General features: G+C 40.3%; 1 protein-coding gene across 2 annotated transcripts in view; it reads right to left on the bottom strand.

Moving 5' to 3' along the window:
- Positions 1–1475: 1475 nt before the first annotated feature.
- The window catches only part of GPHR (golgi pH regulator), a 112421-nt gene continuing 94200 nt past the window's right edge, over positions 1476–19696 (bottom strand). For both annotated transcript variants that reach the window (XM_067151764.2, XM_067151765.2), the window contains exons 8-9: positions 12742–12807; positions 1476–1972 (exon numbers count right to left, since the gene is read on the bottom strand). In XM_067151764.2, the coding sequence (XP_067007865.2) occupies positions 1772–1972; positions 12742–12807 (267 nt within the window). In that variant the 3' untranslated portion in view covers positions 1476–1771. The remainder of the gene's footprint in view (positions 1973–12741; positions 12808–19696) is intronic.

The raw sequence follows: 19696 nt of genomic DNA, 5'->3' as shown, positions 1-19696 counted from the left end.
CTTATGGCGACGATGGAACAGGAAAGGCCTAGGAATGGGAAGGAAGCAGCCGTGGCCCAGCATTTGCCTGGTGTGAAAATGGGAAACCATCTCCAGGGCTGCCGACAGTGGGGTTCGAACCCACTATCTTCAGAATGCAAATTGACACCAATCACCTCTCTTCCCCACATGGAACCCCATGAAAATTGCAAACTGGGTTTTCCACTGTTACTGGGCCAATAATCAGGTCAGTGGGTCACCAAGCAGGCTACTCTTATGCGCAGCCCTGTTGTACAGGTCAGCCAGTTACTATGGGAGATTGGTAAGTCCTGTGCTTACACTCTAGCATTTATGTATGATGATGAACAATTTCTCACCAATTTCTAATCCATGAACAAAGGTTATGTACACAAATAAACATGATTCTTGGGCATGTTTTAGTGAAAAAATCTCTGAAACATTCAAACCTGAAGTTCCCACTTCTGTGGGACTGGTTCAGCATGACTTAAAGTAATGATCACACCTCCTCACAAATGCTTAAGAGTCATTGGATTGTAATTCTTCCACGCTAGTATGAAGGTAATATTGCAACCTCATCACAGCCTCTTTCCACTGACAGGTACAGCATACAACAGACAGGCCTACTTTGTTCCTATATTAGAGACACTTCAAGATTTCAAATATATATCTTGTGATTTATAAAATGGCATTGACAATTGTCATTAATAGCACAAGTCATCAATTAATATACTGTCACTTGCTCTTATTGATGTATCTAAGTTTCTGATAGATACTGAAGTATGTTCTAGGCAATATTACTATCAGGAAGGACTATTCCTTGTTATGCCAAGAGAAATACAAAATGTAAATGGAAAGATTAGTAGGATACAATAAAGCAGTGATAAGAAATCCAAATAATTGCTTTGTCATCACATAAGTTTGTAGACATGATACGGGCATTTGGGCTTAAGCCGTGTCATGAATGCTCCTCATCTTCAGAAGAAGTCTTCCTCGTGAACAGTCAAGATTTTCTTCTGAAGACGCAGAGCAAAGTTCTCTGCAAAACATAAAGCATCTCACCTAATTTTCTTGAAACGGCATAAGCCCATATCATGTCTACAAGTACGGGCCATGAAAGCATCAATATTAACAAGTACAAGCTTTTTCTTCTCACCTGTTAGGTCATTGTAACCATAACTGTCATTAATTCAATGTTCCTTCAATTTACCTTAAATCCTGTTTAAGGTTTGAGTGTCATGTTGTTCACACCCTGTATATGTAGAGAGACTGTTTTCCATTAATTTCTCAACTACATTTTTCATAATAACTTAAAAAATATCATTTTACCCCTATAGTTATTATAAATGCTCAATATCCCACACATAGAGTGCATAAGTTCCTCCTTCACAGTCATATTAATGGAAGAATCCAAGTAGATGAAGAAAAAGCAGAAAGCACTGCAAGCTTATGTTATGTTATGTTATGTTATGTTATGTTGGTGCTTCAAAGAGTTCATCTCTGAAAAGAATCAACACTCCTGGACAGAATCAACACCCCCATAAACATCAATAACAGAAAGAGAAAATGCAGGACTAGTCATGTAAAATAAACATAACAGACTTGGGTTCATTACATTCCTTTAATCTGGCAAATAGGAAAGGGAAAGAGGTAATGAAATATTTGAAGAGGAAGTTATCTTACTGCTCACGTCAGTTAAAAACAGCGAAGTACCCTCAGCCCTGCAACTCTGAAACACCAGCTTGTTATTAATCAAGTTCACTTCCCTGTGACGCTAACCGCCTTCACCAGGCGCCTGCTTATGAGCAAGGTATAGGAACCCGATAGATGATAAAGCACTCACAAGAAAGATAACATCAAACCATCGATGATAGAAGTTAAACTGAAGTTCTCCTAGCACCTGTGTGATGATAATTCGATATTCTGGAGGCATATTCATTCTCATCAGTAACACTGACGACACAAAATACATTCCCTGGAACAAAAAAATAAGAAATAGAAATGTTTAAATAATTCCAAAAAACAGATACCCTATATTATCTCAATGCGTATAGCAACCATCCTCAGGTAGTGGCACAAACTAAACTGGAGAGCTGTAGTTCTAGTCTAAGGCTCTTAAACCTTCAATAGACTGTAAGTGAGATATTCTTTGGGTTCTCTCACTTGAAACAATATCCAGGAATACCTTCCATGATTTATATTATTTAAAAATTTAATATAAACTAGTCTTCAAAATAAATAATACCAAATTAAAATACAGGGTCTGAAATGCAACAGCAATGAAAAGCCTTCTAGGCTTGTAGTTCTCAGCAAGAGAGTCGTTGGTAAGTTGGGAAGTGAGCTGGCCACATTACCGAAGCTGACGTTGCATATTTTGTTCTTCTTCTCTCAAACAAGCAGTCTATCTAAACGTGAATGAGGATAAGAATGATACATTCTTCTTTCAGAGTTGCTGTGTTGTTGTTGTTGTTGTTGTTGTTGTTGTTTGAATCATAAGTCCACAGACTCATAATATATAGTTCTCCATGCCACCTTATCTTGTGGCTAAGCTTTTCTTCTATATGTAACTACAGCAAACTCTTGATTATCTAGGTTAATATGGACCAGAGACTACACGATAACCAAAAAGCATGGATAATCCAAAATACACGTGTTCTTACCAGAAACTGTGCATTCAACTGTATTTACAAAACATGCTACATATCACATTTCAAAGCCCACTGTATTACTTATGTGTAACTTGCCGGAAACTGACAACTTATGTACAAAATTACATTTAAAAACACACTGTATTTTATACGACTTGCTTTCAGTTCACTTTCGGAAAATAGTAGTTCAATTTTTTCTGTTTCTGTTTTTCATTCACAACAAAAATGTGGTGTTGGTTAACACTCATTGTCAATGATTCATTTTGGAGGTTATTATTGAGATTTGTCGTTGGCAGCTAGAAAAGTACGATCAACAATGCATTATGATATAGATGTTGATTCCCATAGGGAATCTGAAATATTTGTCCTGAATGAGTAAATTTATAATACCAATATAAATGGTCCATTATTGGACATTATAAATTTTCCAGCTAACTCATTCCTGGTTGCCAGCGTTTCGCCCTCATGTGCTAGGTTGGGCTCATCAGTTGGTACCTAGCACACCTACCAAGACGCTGGCTAGTGCATACCATGAAGACCACTGCGTAGGCTACTTGGAGCCACTAGCAGTGCCAATGCACTATGAGAGACTTTGTCTCTTTACCAAAAATTGATGCCTGCTTGGCCATCAGATGATATAGATGTTGATTCCCATAGGGAATCTGAAATATTTGTCCTGAATGAGTAAATTTATAATATCAATATAAATGGTCCGTTATTGGATATTATAAATTTTCCAGCTAACTCATTCCTGGTTGCCAGCATTTCGCCCGCATGAGCTAGGTTGGGCTTGTCAGTTGGTACCTACCACACCTACCAAGACGCTGGCTAGTGCATACCATGGAGGCCACTGCGTAAGCTACTTGGAGCCACTGGCAGTACCAATGCACTATGAGAGACTTTGTCTCTTTACCATCCTTACCAAACTTGGAATCGAAGCAACACGCCTCAAAATTTTTTCGGCTGGGTGGCCCTCAACTTTATCTGCAACTCGGTCGGCCCAAGAAAAATAAATAGGCAGACGCCTAGTTGGCTGTCGCCTCCCCAATAAAACATGTATTCCTGCCTCATCACAGGTGTGGATACCGCCCTCACAGAAAACTTCATTCTCACCGAACTTCGCAAGTCCGGCTCCCCAGTCCACGATGTTCGCAGGCTCCGGGATCGATCAACTTCTTTACTTTCAATGCAGGTCCTGGCATACCTACGAGATGGAGATGAAACGGCAGTCCTCGAAGCCTGTGGCGCTACCATCGACAGCAGACTCCATGAACTGGTGCCTACTCCAGAATACATAAGACAGCAAACGTCCAATAATCCTTCCACCCTTCCCACCGTTTACGAATATCAACCTCGAACAACCCAGCAGCTTCCACTGCCCCCTTACCTCCATTTCGTCCACATCCACTACTCCTACTACTACTACCACCACCTTCACTACTTCGGCCTACACTCCCCTCCATACTCCCACCATTACTACCACGACTAGCCACCCTTCTCCTATAATGTCAACACCCATCCCCTCCCTAAATTCCACACTACCCAGTCCCCAGCAACCCCCTGCCAATTAAACAGATGCAACAACCGAAGCACAGCCAGCCTCAAAAGGAAACGCAGCCGCTGCAACACCAGCACTTTAGCAGCTTCCATCTCCGAGCTGTGTCATTCGAGGCATAGACCCTGCCATCACAGAAAGGGACATACTACGAGAACTCCAAACAGCAGGCGTCCCAGCCCGCTGAGTGTACAGCATCTACAACACCAACGGCCCAACGTTCATGGTATGGCTACAACTCCCCTCTGAAGATGAAGTACATCACCTGATAACCACCGGCGTCCGAATCCACAGTCAGCTCTACCGAGTGGAACACTCTCGCTCCCCACCCCATACCATGCGCTCTCCTCCTAACAACTCTCATTGTCACCCGCGGCCAGCCTCGCCACCCACCCCACCCCTACAAGCCGTTCACCTACCCACTCCCCAAACCAGCCTCTTCCTAATGCCCCTCCCGATACTAGACCTTCTTCACCTTCTAGCCACCTCCATTGCCAATATTACAACAACCCTCCACTTCCTTATATCGCAACCCTACCCTAGTACTCCTTACTAAACTTTCACATCGAACCTGCAACCTGTACCAGCACTATATGTATCTGTAACAACTCTATGTATGTGTAACTCTATGTAACAATTCTCAATAAAAAGCACAAGACCAGAACTACACCCCTTAGCCAAGAGGCCACATCTCCACATCACCCCAACAAAATCTCCTCCTTTACCAATCACCTAACTCCAGCAAACCCCCAAACTCCGCCAAATCTCCTGGCCAGAGAGAAGGCATTACCTTCTAGGTAGGGGAGGGGAAGGGGAATGAAAACATCCCCCCCAGGCCTCCACTGTATGCACTAGCCAGCATCTTGGTAGGTGTGTTAGGTACCAACCGATGAGCCCAACCTAGCACATGAGGGTGAAACGCTGTGACTTCCCCTCTTGGAGAACAATAATTGAACGAGAAATGCAACTATGCAAGCTAAGGGCGCCAATCTTTAAGTTGATGACTTAAAAACAAAAATTTATAATAAAGCTTGGACGGACTCTCATCACAGGGATGGGGTGATAGTGCACTAATCATTAAGCAGGAGAATTAGAAATCAAAAGGCTAATTAAGGCAGACTGATTAAAGTGAACTAGGAAAATACTATTTATTACACTGAATATAAATGACGACGGTTTGACGAGAACTGAATTTAAAATAGGAAATGAATTTAACAAAAAATTGAATGACTCTACTTCGCGAAAACTTGCAATATTTTTAACTCGCTTGCTCACCATGTAGTCTTGTTCTGCTGGTCCTTGGAAAGCTTCCATCCTTGTAGCTGGAACATCACCGGTCGTCTTTGAGATATCTTCATCTGCAGCTAAGTACCATTCCTGCCTTGCAAATTGCATCAACCACTAATTGGATGATGGCTTTGAAACTATCACTCCCTGTTATGCTCTATCCCATATATTGGAGATGAGCCCTAAATCATAGTTAGAAAAACCTCCTTGGGTTATGTGGAGAGGATACTCAATTAACAATCCTTCCAACTTTACTGAAAATGTGCACTGAAGTTTCATTTCTATCTAGTTTAATGCTATCTATTGTCTTAGACTGGTATAAACTGGTCTAATACAGAGCTGTTCGTACTTCCTGATGAGAGTGGCTATACACCCATCATTCAGAAATTCCTAAGTACCACGTCGTGGTAACGAAGTAATGAATGTAGAAGTGATAAACTATCACACTAGTCCACTATGGTACAACAACCATAAGACAAGTTATCAGACCTAAAGCGAAATACAAGATAGAAGAATGATGCCAAGAGCTCCAACACACCTTTTTATAACCTTTTCTGGCTCTAATTACAGGTCGCTAGACGTGGTCCAATCAGTTGACACGTCTCTCCCCACTCCAGATATTAAAGTTGATGGGTCCCAACCATGATATCAACTGTTCTTCTATTAGCCCTTTCACTCAGTATCCATGGCAACATGACGCTCCTTTGAAAATATAGGCGGTGATCAGTTTGAATTATTCTGGTCGAAATACAGTAGCTGTGGTTACAACGCTTGAACACGTGCTCGCTTTTCCCAGAATTTGATGTCTAAAATGTCCTTCCTTCTTCCTCGGTGATGTGGCAAGATAGAGGAAAATCTACTGCAAGTTAAATTTAAACGAATGTCGCAAGAATCTAAGTTAATATTAGGATATTCAGCCCTCGTTTACAAGTCGTAGTTACAAAGTAATGAAATGATAGTGAGCAAATGATCAAACATGAATTATAATAAAATTACATACGAAGATAAATATCATGATGTTAAATTCCTGAATTAATTACACATAATAAAATTAACATAATTACACTGTGACGTCTGGAACGTTACAACGCTGGCAACCAGGAATGAGTTAGCTGGAAAATTTATAATGTCCAATAACGGACCATTTATATTGGTATTATAAATTTACTCATTTGGGACAAATATTTCAGATTTCCTATGGGAATCAACATCTATATCATCTGATAGCCAAGCAGGCATCAATTTTTGGTAAAGAGACAAAGTCTCTCATAGTGCATTGGCACTGCCGGTGGCTCCAAGTAGCCTACACAGTGGCCTCCACGGTATGCACTAGCCAGTGTCTTGGTAGGTGTGCTAGGTACCAACTGATGAGCCCAACCTAGCACATGAGGGCAAAATGCTGGCAACCAGGAATGAGTTAGCTGGAAAGTTTATAATGTCCAATAATGGACCATTTATATTGGTATCAACAATACATTATTCCTGGTGATGTTCAAGAGTATGCTTTTACATCGTATCAACACAGAGCAAGAATTCTGAAGGGAATTGTCCAAGAAGAAAACTTTAATCCTTTTCTTTTACTTTCAGTTTTAGGGGCGATGAAAATGCTCTACATTTAGCTTCTAGGGAAAGATACAGAAAGGAATCGGCCGTGGACAAGTTATAAGGTTCGAGTCACGGCATACAACTGCAGATAAAATGGGAAATAACGGAAAATATTTCAGGGAGGACCGATGGTGCGAATGATGTCCGTAGTGCCTTTAGGTGGTAAAACACTAGTCACATGCACAATAGTGCATTCTAAATAAAAAGATTTGTTCTAATTATAACAGAATACAGTACTTCATGTTTTGTTTTTAATTTTTTAAATCGCCGAAATAAGTACAGATAATCTGCAAACCGGATAATCCACACCCGGATAATTGAGAGTTTGCTGTATTACATTATTCACGTACTCTAATCTGCTTTCATATTTATTTCTGACCTCTCCTTACAATTCTTACTACCAACAATTCCCTCAGAAACTAACTGAGCAAGACCTGGGTGTCTGAAGATGTGTCCTGACAATTTCTACCTTCTGGTCAAATTTCTGTTTGTTAGTAAGATTATCCCAAATTTCTGTGTAAGAAATAACTATATAACAAAGAATATTATCTTCAAGAAACGAGAAAGTCATAAGAAAACTAGATACAGCTCGGATGGAAGATGTAAAACAGTTACCGATTACTGTATGTGATAACAGATAAACTAATTGGAGAAGGAGCGAGAGACAAAGGTTATCCCAAGCGAGTCTTTAGACAGTGACCATAGGCTCCTAGTGGCTGACCTAAATGATAAGGTTGCACTTATATCAAGTACAATGAAAATACCCAGAATAAAAGAGTGGGCATAAGCGTAGAATAAGAGGTGTGAGCCTTGCATGTGTTGCCGTGGTCCGTCACTCTAGTGGCACTGTGAACACCTGAGACCTAGTGCAACGAACAGTGGCATGAATAAACATATAAAACTCACTGGAACTCGGGCCAGATATAGAAAAGACAACCATGACCTCCGACCAGGAATGAGGTGGCACACGCCATAAGGATCTGAAGAATAACAAGGCGAACGGAGATGATGAGATACTGATGGAGATAAAAAAAGTGGGGAGAAGACAAGGCAATACACAACATGACCCAGGTCATTACTCAGATCTGGAGGAAGAAGAAATTACCGGAAGGGTGGAAGAATGCAATCATACAAAAAGGAGACAAGAGGGACGCAAACACTACAGAGGGATATAGCTACTACAGGTTGGCTACAATGACAGAAAAAGATACAGGAACAGAATAGAGAAGCATCAGTAGGGGAGAAAAAAAGAAGAGGATACTGAACATCTCAGCTGGAGAACAGGAGAGAAGAAAGAGGAAGAAAAGGTTACAGGAGGAAAAGAAGAAAACCTAAACCATGACAAACCCGTGGTCCTACAGAGACCATAACGAAAGAAGAATGACTGGAATACTTCAGCAACTGGTCAATTCGGAGCATCTGCAAGATGATTTTGCTTTTATCAAGGAAGATATTCCCTTCATATCTCCTCTGTGTGGAAAAAGAATCAACATTTCAAGTAGTGGAATACAAGTTTGGGCAGTAAACACAACACATGGCCTTCATCTTCATCATCATCATTTTACAGTTCCAGTTTTCCGGGTACTGCTGGCGAGCCTCTTCCATTCTGTCTTATTGAGATACGTTCTGTTGTTAATGACGTCCTCCAGTGTCCTTCCCCGATCTGCAATGTCCATCTTTACGATGTCCTTTCTTCCCAAAGTTGAAATTTGTAGAAATTCAGATATCTGACTCATTCATTCTCCCCTCTTTTGCTAAAAAATTGTGCTATAACAGTAGAAGCACGATAATTTAGGCCATAAGGAATTTAAGGCCTTTCACCAATTTTTATAAGTGAGCCTGAGAAGGCAAAGGCAGCAACTCATGATTTAAGCAGTGCCCTTTGAGAGATCTTATTTTAAAAATATAGAGGATCCAAGAAAAACTCATTACTGTATCTCATTCTTTTTTTCTTTCAACTTTTCAATAGGCACTTTGTATTGACTACAATTTTCTGTGTTTCACTGAGAGAGAAGACCTACAGTATTTTGTTTGTGTGAAGCTAGTGTTCAATTTGACATCTGAAATCTATTTTTTTTTTTCAAGTAAATGTATTCCACGAAGGGAGTTCAATATATACTGCAATACTTTTTTTTCCTCCTAAAAGTAGGTTAGTTTTATTGAGGATTCAAATACACCATGTTATTCGCCAATCCTTTTGCTACAATAACCTATTTTTCAACACAATTTCCATTCAATGCTATGGCCTTACGCCACCATAACGTATGCCTGCATAGTACCACTCGAGCCAATGTCGTGCTGCATCGATAACTTCCCCATCATCCACGTACTGCTTCTCGTGGAGTGCATCCTTCATTGGGCCAAACAGATGGAAGTCAGAAGGCGCGTGATCTGGGCTGTAGGGGGGATGAGGAAGAAGAGTCCACTGAAGTTTTGTGAGCTCCTGTTGGGTGCGCAGACTTGTGTAAGGTCTTGCTTTGACCTGGAGAAGGAGAAGTTAGTTTGCATTTATGTGGCTACGAACACGCCGCAGTCGTTTCTTCAATTTCCTTAGAGTAGCACAATACACTCCAGAGTTGATCGCTTCACCATGAGAGAGGACATCGAACAGAATAATCCCTGCAGAGTCCAAAAGGACATTGGACAGAATAATCCCTGCAGAGTCCAAAAAGACAGTAACCATGATTTTACCAGCTGAGGGTACGGTTTTGAACTTTTTCTTCGTGGGAGAGTTGGTGTGGCACCACTCCATGGATTGCTGTTTTGTTTCGGGTTCGAAGTAATGAATCCACAACACACAATAAATTGTCACCTTCAGCCTCATAACAAGCAAGCAATTCTGCACAGATGTTTCTTCTTTGTTCTTTATGGTCTTCCGTTAGGTGTTGCGGAACCCAGCGGGAACAAAGCTTTGAATATTCCAACTGGTGGATAAGTGTGTCAGCACTACCAACAGAGATGTCAAGTTCAGCAGTGAGGTGTTTGTGATTCATTGATCATCTCAAATAAGGCTGTCCCCATGTTCCAACTCTGCAGGCATCACAGCTGTGTGCGGTCGACTGGCACGCGGAAGATCAGGCAGGTTTGCTCGACTTTGTTGTGATGATGACACATGCTTCGCTCAACGACTCACCGTGCTTTTGTCTACTGCCAGGTCTCCGTGGACATTCTGCTAGCGCCTATGAATGTCTGTGATGCCCTGGTTTTCCGCCAAAAGAAACTCAATAACTGCTCTCTGTTTGGTACGCACCTCAGTTTACAGATGCCATTTTGAAGGCTAGTTATAGCGCTGCCACCTATCAGAAATTAATGAAACTCTATGAGATGAAGCAGGAATATTCAAAGATGTGTCAAAACTGAAAGTGAAAACTGAAATTGGCAGAGAAATAAAATGTGTTGCATTATATACTGGGCGCCCCTTGTAGCTTGAGTAAACTTTAATTTAATCTGTGTTCTGATGAAATTATGTTTTTCAGATTATTCAATCTCTTCTTCAACAAAGCAATTAATTGTTTCTAACATTTAGAACATATCTTCAAATGCTATACCCAAGAGTTCTTCACTGACACATACTAATTAGGGCTTTTATTATCGAATGGGACTACCGGGTAGACATATTCTTGTGTATGTCCGCAAGGATTACCTTTTCACAGGAGAGTTTTCTTACCTGTCTTGTAAACACTGATTTGGTAGAGTGTCGTGGTGATGGTGGTGGTGAATTTTTGTTTTAAGAGGAAGTATTTTTTTTTTTTGTACAATTTGTTTTATAATGCGCTGACTCAAGAAAATTATAAACATCTACAGGAACCAGTACAGCTTCACAAGTAGAGTCTCAACTAGTGATACGATTCAAACTCTCCAAGTATTGATGGAGAAACATTATGCACTTCACAAGGATCACATGATTTACACTGATTTAGAGAAAGCATTTGACCGCATTCCTAGGGAAATCACCTGGACTGCACTGTGACACCAAAATGTTCCGGAGTAATATGTGAGACTTATCCAGGACATGTACTTTCGTCCCTCTACAAAAGTGAAGTCCAGTTCTGCTATCTCTGGGAGTTTCCCTGTTAAGGTTGGTGTTCATAAAGTTTCAGCTTTGAGCCTAATTTTATTCAATATAGTTGTTAGCTATCTCACGGAACAACTGATGACACAACTACCATGGCTCCTATATGCAGACGACATCATCCTTGTTGGTGAAACACATGAAGAGAACTTTGGAGTAAAGCTTTGGAGACGAATGGACTCAGAATAAGCCATAAGAAAAGAAAAGAAGCATCATCAGTAAATGCATGTAACGGAAAGGCGGATGCTGCAATGGTCAGCGGGTGTCACCCTCTTGGACCGAGTGCAAGCAGCATATAGGAGGAGTATTTAATACGGTCCCTATCAGTGAGAAATTGGAAGAGCGGCAGTTGCGCTGGTACGGACACGTACAACGTCGAAATGAAGATCATCCCGTTAAGAGAGCTCTTGCAATCGAGGGACCAAGGAGAGGACGCGGAAGTCCTAGAGCAACATGGTGGCGTACAGCCGAAAAGGTCTTGAATAGAAACGGCATTCCAGTGGTGGAGACATCCAACTGCAGGGAGTACTCTCTAAGGATCAGAAGAGCCTACCCCGAGTAATACTTGGGAGTGTTCATTGTGGGCACACATATGGCCAGGAAAGAAGAAGTTTTACAATGCGCTGACACAGATTGACTTATGGTGACGATGGAGTAGAAAAGGGCTAGGAGTGGGAAGGAAATGACCATGGCTTTAATTAAGATACAGTCCCAGCATTTGCCTGGTGTGAAAATGGGGAAACGATCGTAAACCATCTTCAAATGTGCCGACGGGGTTCGAACGCACTATCTCCTGAATATAAGCTGACAGCTACATGACCCAGACTGCGCAGCCACTTGCTCGGCAAGAGGAAGTGGGTTGGGTAGATTAGAAAAAATGTGGGGTACAGTTTCTGGCTTGAATTTTCACACCCTCTCTTGGGATCTCTATTCTTTTACCATTCATCAAGAATGTGTCTACTTTTACTAAATAGTTACCGAAAAAATTAAGGTTGTGCACGAAATAATTACGATCAGTTTTCTGGCTTTTATATTGATAGCTTTCTTCCATTTGAAAAAAAGGAAAAGATCTACGTCTGGATACGAAACCTGGTAATTACCAAGAAATGAAACACAAAGTGTAACTGAGGAATGGAACTTGTTTTTAACAGTGAGGCAGAAGTTTGCAGTAAAACTGAAGGAATAGTAAAGCAGAAGGAAACTACTTCATGCATATTCAGGCTGTATAATAAGCCATTCACGTCACTAGATTGGTTTTATAAATTTAATTTTCGTTTTGTCTTTATTTTACAGGGAGTGATAGTATGTAGCCTGATTTCCAATTTTATAGAAGTTGGCATGAAATCCGAGCAGGACAGCCTCTATCTAGCCTGCCCTCACCCATATTTCTCGTTAGTGGTTTAAAGTCGCACCAACTCAAGACAGGTTATTTGGCAATGGTGCTAGAATTTGGTGTGAAAATGGGAAACCACAGAAAACCATCTTCAGAGCTAGTGATAGTATGGTTTGAGCTCACCATCTCCTGAATGTAGACTCAGACTGAAGTGGCAATGAAGACAATGACAAAATTTACTCACCATGATTTGAGCTAAAATCAGCACAATGATGTTGGATGATTTGCTGCTGGAGATCGCATAAAAGAACTGAAACAATGAAATGAAGGTAGTAAATATATAATCAAAGACCCCAATATATAAATCTTTCTTCAGCTTATCCTAGTCATGCAGGGAATTATTTTGGGTTTAAGGCTGTGATGCCTTTCCTGATTACATGTTATTTTTCAGGTGAAAATATCAATAATAATAATAATAATAATAATAATAATAATAATAATAATAATAATAATAATAACAACAATAATAATAATAGTAATAATAATTATGGCTTTACGTCACATTAACTACTACTTTTAGAGTTCTGAACTTTAGTCCTGCAGGAGTTCTTTTTTTTTACGTGGCAGTAAATCTACCAACATGAGGCTGTCATATATGAGCACCTTCAAATACCACCAATTAATGCATTCACAAGTCACAAAGTAAGCCAAATAAAATCTTACCTCATAGCTATTTTATTACGAGACAGATACTCATTTATCATGGATTTTTTTTTCTAGTGGTTTTACGTCGCACCGACACAGATAGGTCTTGTGGCAACGATGGGATAGGAAAGGCCTAGGAGTTGGAAGGAAGTGGAAGGTACAGCCCCAGCATTTGCCTGGTGTGAAAATGGGAAACCTCGGAAAACCATCTTCAGGGCAATTATGAAAATATTTATGTAGGTTTGGACCAGAGTATTAACGCAAACAAAAATTTGAATGATGTACAAGAGAACAAAAATCCGTTATATGAACAGATACCGTTGCTTTTATCATCACAAAAAATTAACAATTTAAAGTTACCTCCTGTAAAACAAACATCCCACCCTCCCGTTCTACCTACAGGCGGAGCTGTTTCCCCTTCCCCTACTAATAGCAGTGCTCCCCCTCCTTCCGCCCCTAGCCAAGTTCCGCCTGGCGAGAAGAAACATAATTTTTTTTTTTTTTTTTTTTTTTTTGCTAGTTGCTTTACGTCGCGCCGACACAGATAGGTCTTATGGCGACGATGGGACAGGGAAGGGCTGGGAGTGGGAAGGAAGCGGCCGTGGCCTTAATTAAGGTACAGCCCCAGCATTTGCCTGGTGTGAAAATGGGAAACCACGGAAAACCATTTTCAGGGCTGCCGACAGTGGGGTTCGAACCTACTATCTCCCGAATACTGGATACTGGCCGCACTTAAGCGACTGCAGCTATCGAGCTCGGTAGAAACATAATTATAACACGCGCAGTAGTGTGGCGAGAAGCAAGTCAGAATGAAACTCAGATGTGAACCGGCTATAGGGAGTTTCACCAACTTTGATGGTAAGCTTTTAGCATTCGTGACGAAAACTCATTTCTTAAATTTCCAAGGGTTTTAAACCCATTAATTATATATCTCTTTCTTTCCAGACCTGGTCTTTTGAAAGGAATATTCATAAGAATTAAGCTATCAATATGGTGGCCATGGTCATGCAGAGCAGATCTTTGCCACACGACAGGCTATCTCAGAAGCATTAGATTCCTTCTACCAAAAATAGTTTATTTTTTGAAAGGAATTTTCATAAGAATTCAAGCTTTTAAATATTCTGATGTGAATATGGTCCCATTTTCCTATTCCGAGGCCAGAGTTCAAATCTCCCTCAATCAGTGTACTGAAGCTACCGGCTACCAGCACTATATGTCATATTTTCAAGAGATGTCATTCAAATTTTAACAATGAAGAAATTTTTTTTACTAGAAGTGATAGACAATTTTATGTAAATAGTATTTATTGTCTTTAGTGTATTCTCAAACAGTTAGTAAAGGACATGGATTCTTCCATTTTTAAAATTATTAGACAGCAACAATGAGTATCGTAATCTGTTACGAGATGTTATGGTTGAAGAAATCTTAAATTAGATGAAACATGTTCCAAAGTATATTTAAAATATATTTTAATATTAAATAGTTTTCACTTGTAAAGTGTAGTGTATTGATTGGGTGGACCATTAAACCTAACACTAGTTCTTAATGACGGAATTTTACGTTGGGTGACCATGGGTACAGTGAAAACTATATCTACCATTTTTAAATATGAGAGGAGGATATTAAAAGGTGTTATGTATTTATTTATTTATTTATTCACGAAGCACAAGATACAGCTACACTGAGCAAATTTCACTTGCACTGTCAACAGACTATTTAACAAACGTAAACTTTCATAATAAAATATAACAAACATAACAAAATATAACAAGATCAGGTACACATCCTGCTAATAACTGTCCAAATCGAAAACCATGAGAAGGTCCATGTTCATAGCCAAGTCGTCGTGGGTCAAGATGGCGGTATAATCCCTTCACATCAACTTATCTTTAAGATACTATTTACACACCTCTCGAATACACTTTTATTTGATGCTATATCAAGCTCTTGTCTCCTATTAATATTGTTAAAGAGTGTTGGGAGGCGGATTAGGAAAGATCGTTGAAGTATTGAGTGCTGAGTGTGGGGAATGTGGAGAAGGTCTTTGGTTCTGGTGGAGCGGGAAGGAACGCGGAGAGAGAAGAGTGAGACAAGATGTTCCGAGCAGTAATGGCCATTTAAGATCTCGTGGAGGAAACTCAGGTCAGCTACCTGTCGCCTGAGGTGCAGCGGTGACACATTAATTGCCATTAATACCTGCTGCGTAGACAGATTTCTGAGCTTGGGGTTTCTGTTCCTTACAATTGCAGCAAAGAAGGACACTGCTCTGTCTAACTGCTTAGTATTGGAGGGGACAACAAATACCGTATGAAAAACTTTTTCTGCTGGGGATTATAAAATAAAGGTGCAGTGAAAGGTGTGAAAAACACCAGACAACAAAAATATGAAAACATTTGCATGGGGAGCCATGAAAATATCAAGTATTATGGCAGCCACACTCTTTCTAAAACAAATAGTAGTAGAAGCCTTTTATTTCAGAGCATTGGGTTATTATCTGGTCTCACACTTGGACAATGAATTTGAGGTTACAATCAACCATGTATGACTGCGACTTTGGCCGCCATTTTGAAACCGACAAAACTTAGATTAGACCAACTCGAATGATCGAGTCAAAACTCAAAGGTGCGAGTTTCGCACGACCTCTGCATGCTTAAAGTTGCGAGTGCCGGTCCATTTTCAGATTTTAATTTCGTCTTCATTAGGAAGGAATTTCACAACTTTTCCTGAATCCATAACTAGGCTGTGTCAAGACAAATATGTATCACATTAGTCAACTTCAGATGATTATGTTCCTAATCCAGATGTAGGCTATCAGGCGACAAATATACGCTACTGTTCACCGTACCACTCAACACAAAATCAATTACTAATTTCTGAATGGAATGCAAAATACAAGCACAAACAGACTCATTGTGTTATTCAGCAATCTCACTGCTAACCGGCAAGCAAAACTGAACATTTCTGAGGCTAATGGTTTGCTTCCCGAAGGTGTAACTTATCTTGTGAAGTTCAGGAATTCAAGGCCTTATCATCATGTTTCAGTTTCCCGGGTGTGATGTACAAGCGCTCGCCACTTCTTCTAGTCAAAGTATAGTTTCTGTTCTTCTATGCCCTCCCACTTGGCATTCCTCTTGCTGACCTCTGATTTCACTGTGTCTATCCATTTATTCCTTGGTCTCCCTACTGGCTTCTCCCCTTTCACTTCTCTGTCAAAGTAAATCCTTGCTGTTCACACGGCTTGTTGACGTATATCCGATAGGTGCTGGGACCGGGGTGATAGCTGTGCTAGGCTTCGTTCCGCCAGATCGCCACTGCTGTCAACCATGCGTTACTAATAGGGAACATGCATGATCCGGGGTTTTAATTAAAAATATGCTAATCTGATTCAAAATTTCATGCAGAGTTCAAAAATGTGATCAGAATGTACAAATAATAACTCCAAACGTGATAAAAATCTACGAAAATGTCACGTCACGCAAGTACGCGATCTCATTGGTCTGACGTCATCGTACAGGTTGACTGAATTAGCAGACGAAATAACACATAGTGTGCTGTGAGAAGCAGGATACACTTCGCGTATTTCTACTTTACGTTAGTGTCTAGTATGGTTAAATTCGAGGTCTATACATTGGATAATAATCTGAATGGTATATTTTAGACTTAAAATGAATCCTGCGCAGACAGTGAGGCAGAAAACTTATAAATGGTGTAGAGTTCCGATGTGCAATAGCACATCGCATACCATACCAAACAAATTGTTTATAAATGTTCCAAAGACGCTAAAACTAGGGAGAAATGGATTTTGGTGAGCCAGAGAAATGCTGGTGATATATCGGAAAAGTCTACAGTGTATTTTTTTTGAAGATTTTAACGCAAGCTGAATTTGTTTGAATTTTCAAATCACTTTTCCATGTCAGCTGTTCTAGTGGTAAAACTTTAAATTTTAATGTATGATGCTTTATTTAAATGCTTAAATTACATCTTGGAATATGAAAGTAATAAGCAGTGCATTAAATAATGCTGATTATTAAAGTATTCTCCAAACCTAACCTATGTTTTGGGTGATCCACGTCAAGATAATAAATCAAAGGGGTTATGAACCATTTTGACAGCTCTAATTCTACCAATATATCTTGGCATGGGACAGTTATGTATGTCTTTATTGAAGAGCTTAATTGGTAAAGAAATTTAGGCTATATCTAAATACTCTATAATGTAACAAAGAATAGGCGTGTACATCATGAAAGGAAACAACGTGAATTTAACAAATGTATAACTCTACGCAAAACCAATGCTTGTCTGTTGGGGTCTTATAAGTTAACAATGCTCAATTATAATAATTATCATAATATTAATGAAATAAATAACATAATTGCACACAGGTGAAAATAGTGATGTAGGTGTTTAAAATATTATCCAACTTAGCCTAAGTTTTAGGTTATACAAGCCAAGTCAATAAACCGAAGGGTAAAAATACCGCGCGAGTTGGCCGTGCGGTTAGGAGCGCGCAGCTGTGAGCTCGCATCCGGGAGATAGTGGGTTTTGAACTCCACTGCCGGCAGCCCTGAAGATGGTTTTCCGTGGTTTCCCATTTTCACACCAGGCAAATGCTGAGGCTGTACCTAAGGCCATGGCCGCTTTGTTCCCATTCCTAGGCCTTTCCTGTCCCATCGTCGCCATAAGACCTATATGTGACGGTGTGACGTAAAGCAAAAAAAAAAGTAAAAGTCACAGCACCCAAAGACATTCCTGTATTGAGCGACTAAAATGTCACCAGGACACTTTTCTTTCCTGGTATGCTCAGCTTGTTAAAAGCCAAATGTAATTAATGTTATTGGCTTCACGCCCCGCTAACTACTTCTACGATTTTCGGAGACGCCGATGTGCAGGAGTTTAGTCCTGCAGGAGTTCTTTTACGTGCCAGTAAATCTACCGACACGAGGCTGACGTATTTGAGCACCTTCAACTACCACCGGACTGAACCAGGATCGAACCTGCCAAGTTGGGGTCAGAAGGCCAGCACCTCAACAGTCTGAACCACTCAGCCCGACTTGCGAAAACTAGATGAAGTCATATTTATCTTTATCATGTTTAACATTTTTCCCTCCACAAAGATAGTTAATTCTCTTTCATGGGCACTGGAAGTGGGTAGGCCAGTTGTCCCAACCATAAATATATATATTTTTTTGGGAATGATAGATTATAGCCCTATAGTACTATGATCTTTCTTTCTTTCCTTCTTTCTTTCTTTCTTAATCAGTTTATCCTTCAGGGTTGTTTTCTCTCGGACTCAGCGAGGGATTTCACCTCTATCACTTCAAGGGCAGTGTCCTGGAACGTGAGACTTTGAGTATGGTGATGAAACTGGTGAGGAGGGCCATTACCTCGCCCAGGCGGCCTCACCTGTTATGCTCAACAGGGGCCTTGTTGGAGGATGGGAGGATCGGAAGGGATAGACAAGGAAGAGGGAAGGAAACGGCCGTGGCCTTAGGTGCCTGGAGGAGAAGTAGGAAAATACGAAAAACCACTTCGAGGATGGCTGAGGTGGGATTCGAAACCCTTCTACTCAGTTGACCTCCCGAGGCTGAGTAGACCCCGTTCCAGTCCTCGTACTATTTGTTTTCAAATTTCATGGCAGAGCCGGGAATTGAAACCGGGCCTCCGGGAGTGGCACACATTAACCACTACACCACAGAAGCGGACTAGTACTATAATGCTACCTATATGTTTATGTTAGTGCTGAAATCCGATTTCTTACTTTACTAATGCTGAAAGCCCGAAAATGTAATGTTATTCTTTAATAGGGGAATCAGTCTAGAAGAAAATGTTGAAATGTTGAAAGTGATGTGATATCTATCCAGGTTAGTTGTTATCCTAATACTATGGGTTACAGTACATTGCACGTATATAAAAGACGCCACTTACAAACTTGCTTGTTATCCGCGAATTTCTGCGACCACAAAAGTCACTACTTTTCAAGAATGATGACATCTACACATGATAGATTATCTGACTGTGCTGTTTTGAACCTTTCTTCTGTCATTTCGAAGTTATCCACGATCATGAATAATAAACAATCGGCTTAGCAACGGCTGATGCACAACGGCTGGTAGAGCTCCATGCGGTACTGGATCGTGACGTCACAGCGCGCCGCTTACGTCAGAGGCCGTTTCACTCGCCTTGCGGAAAGGCACTATTAAATATTTTTTTAATGGTAGAAAACAAGGCAACATACCACAATGTAATACGTTTACGTACTATTTCATTGGTGTACTTTTCAAAAAAAATATTTTTGAAATTGATGCATGTTCCCAATTGTATATACTTCCTCACCTCCATATGTCTGGCGTAATTATATAGATAACAGAGTGCTGGTATTTCACTCCCGTTTACTTCTATATCCTTGTAGGAAGAAACTGCAGGGCACCTGTTATAGGAGTAATACAGTTTTCTTTTTGTAGGTAGATCTGCTAAAATGAAATGCATTCTTTCAG

This window comes from Anabrus simplex, chromosome 7, assembly GCF_040414725.1.
Source record: "Anabrus simplex isolate iqAnaSimp1 chromosome 7, ASM4041472v1, whole genome shotgun sequence".
Lineage (NCBI taxonomy): Eukaryota > Metazoa > Arthropoda > Insecta > Orthoptera > Tettigoniidae > Anabrus > Anabrus simplex.
Note: the sequence above shows the minus strand (reverse complement) of the source record. Positions and strands in the feature narration are given on the sequence as shown.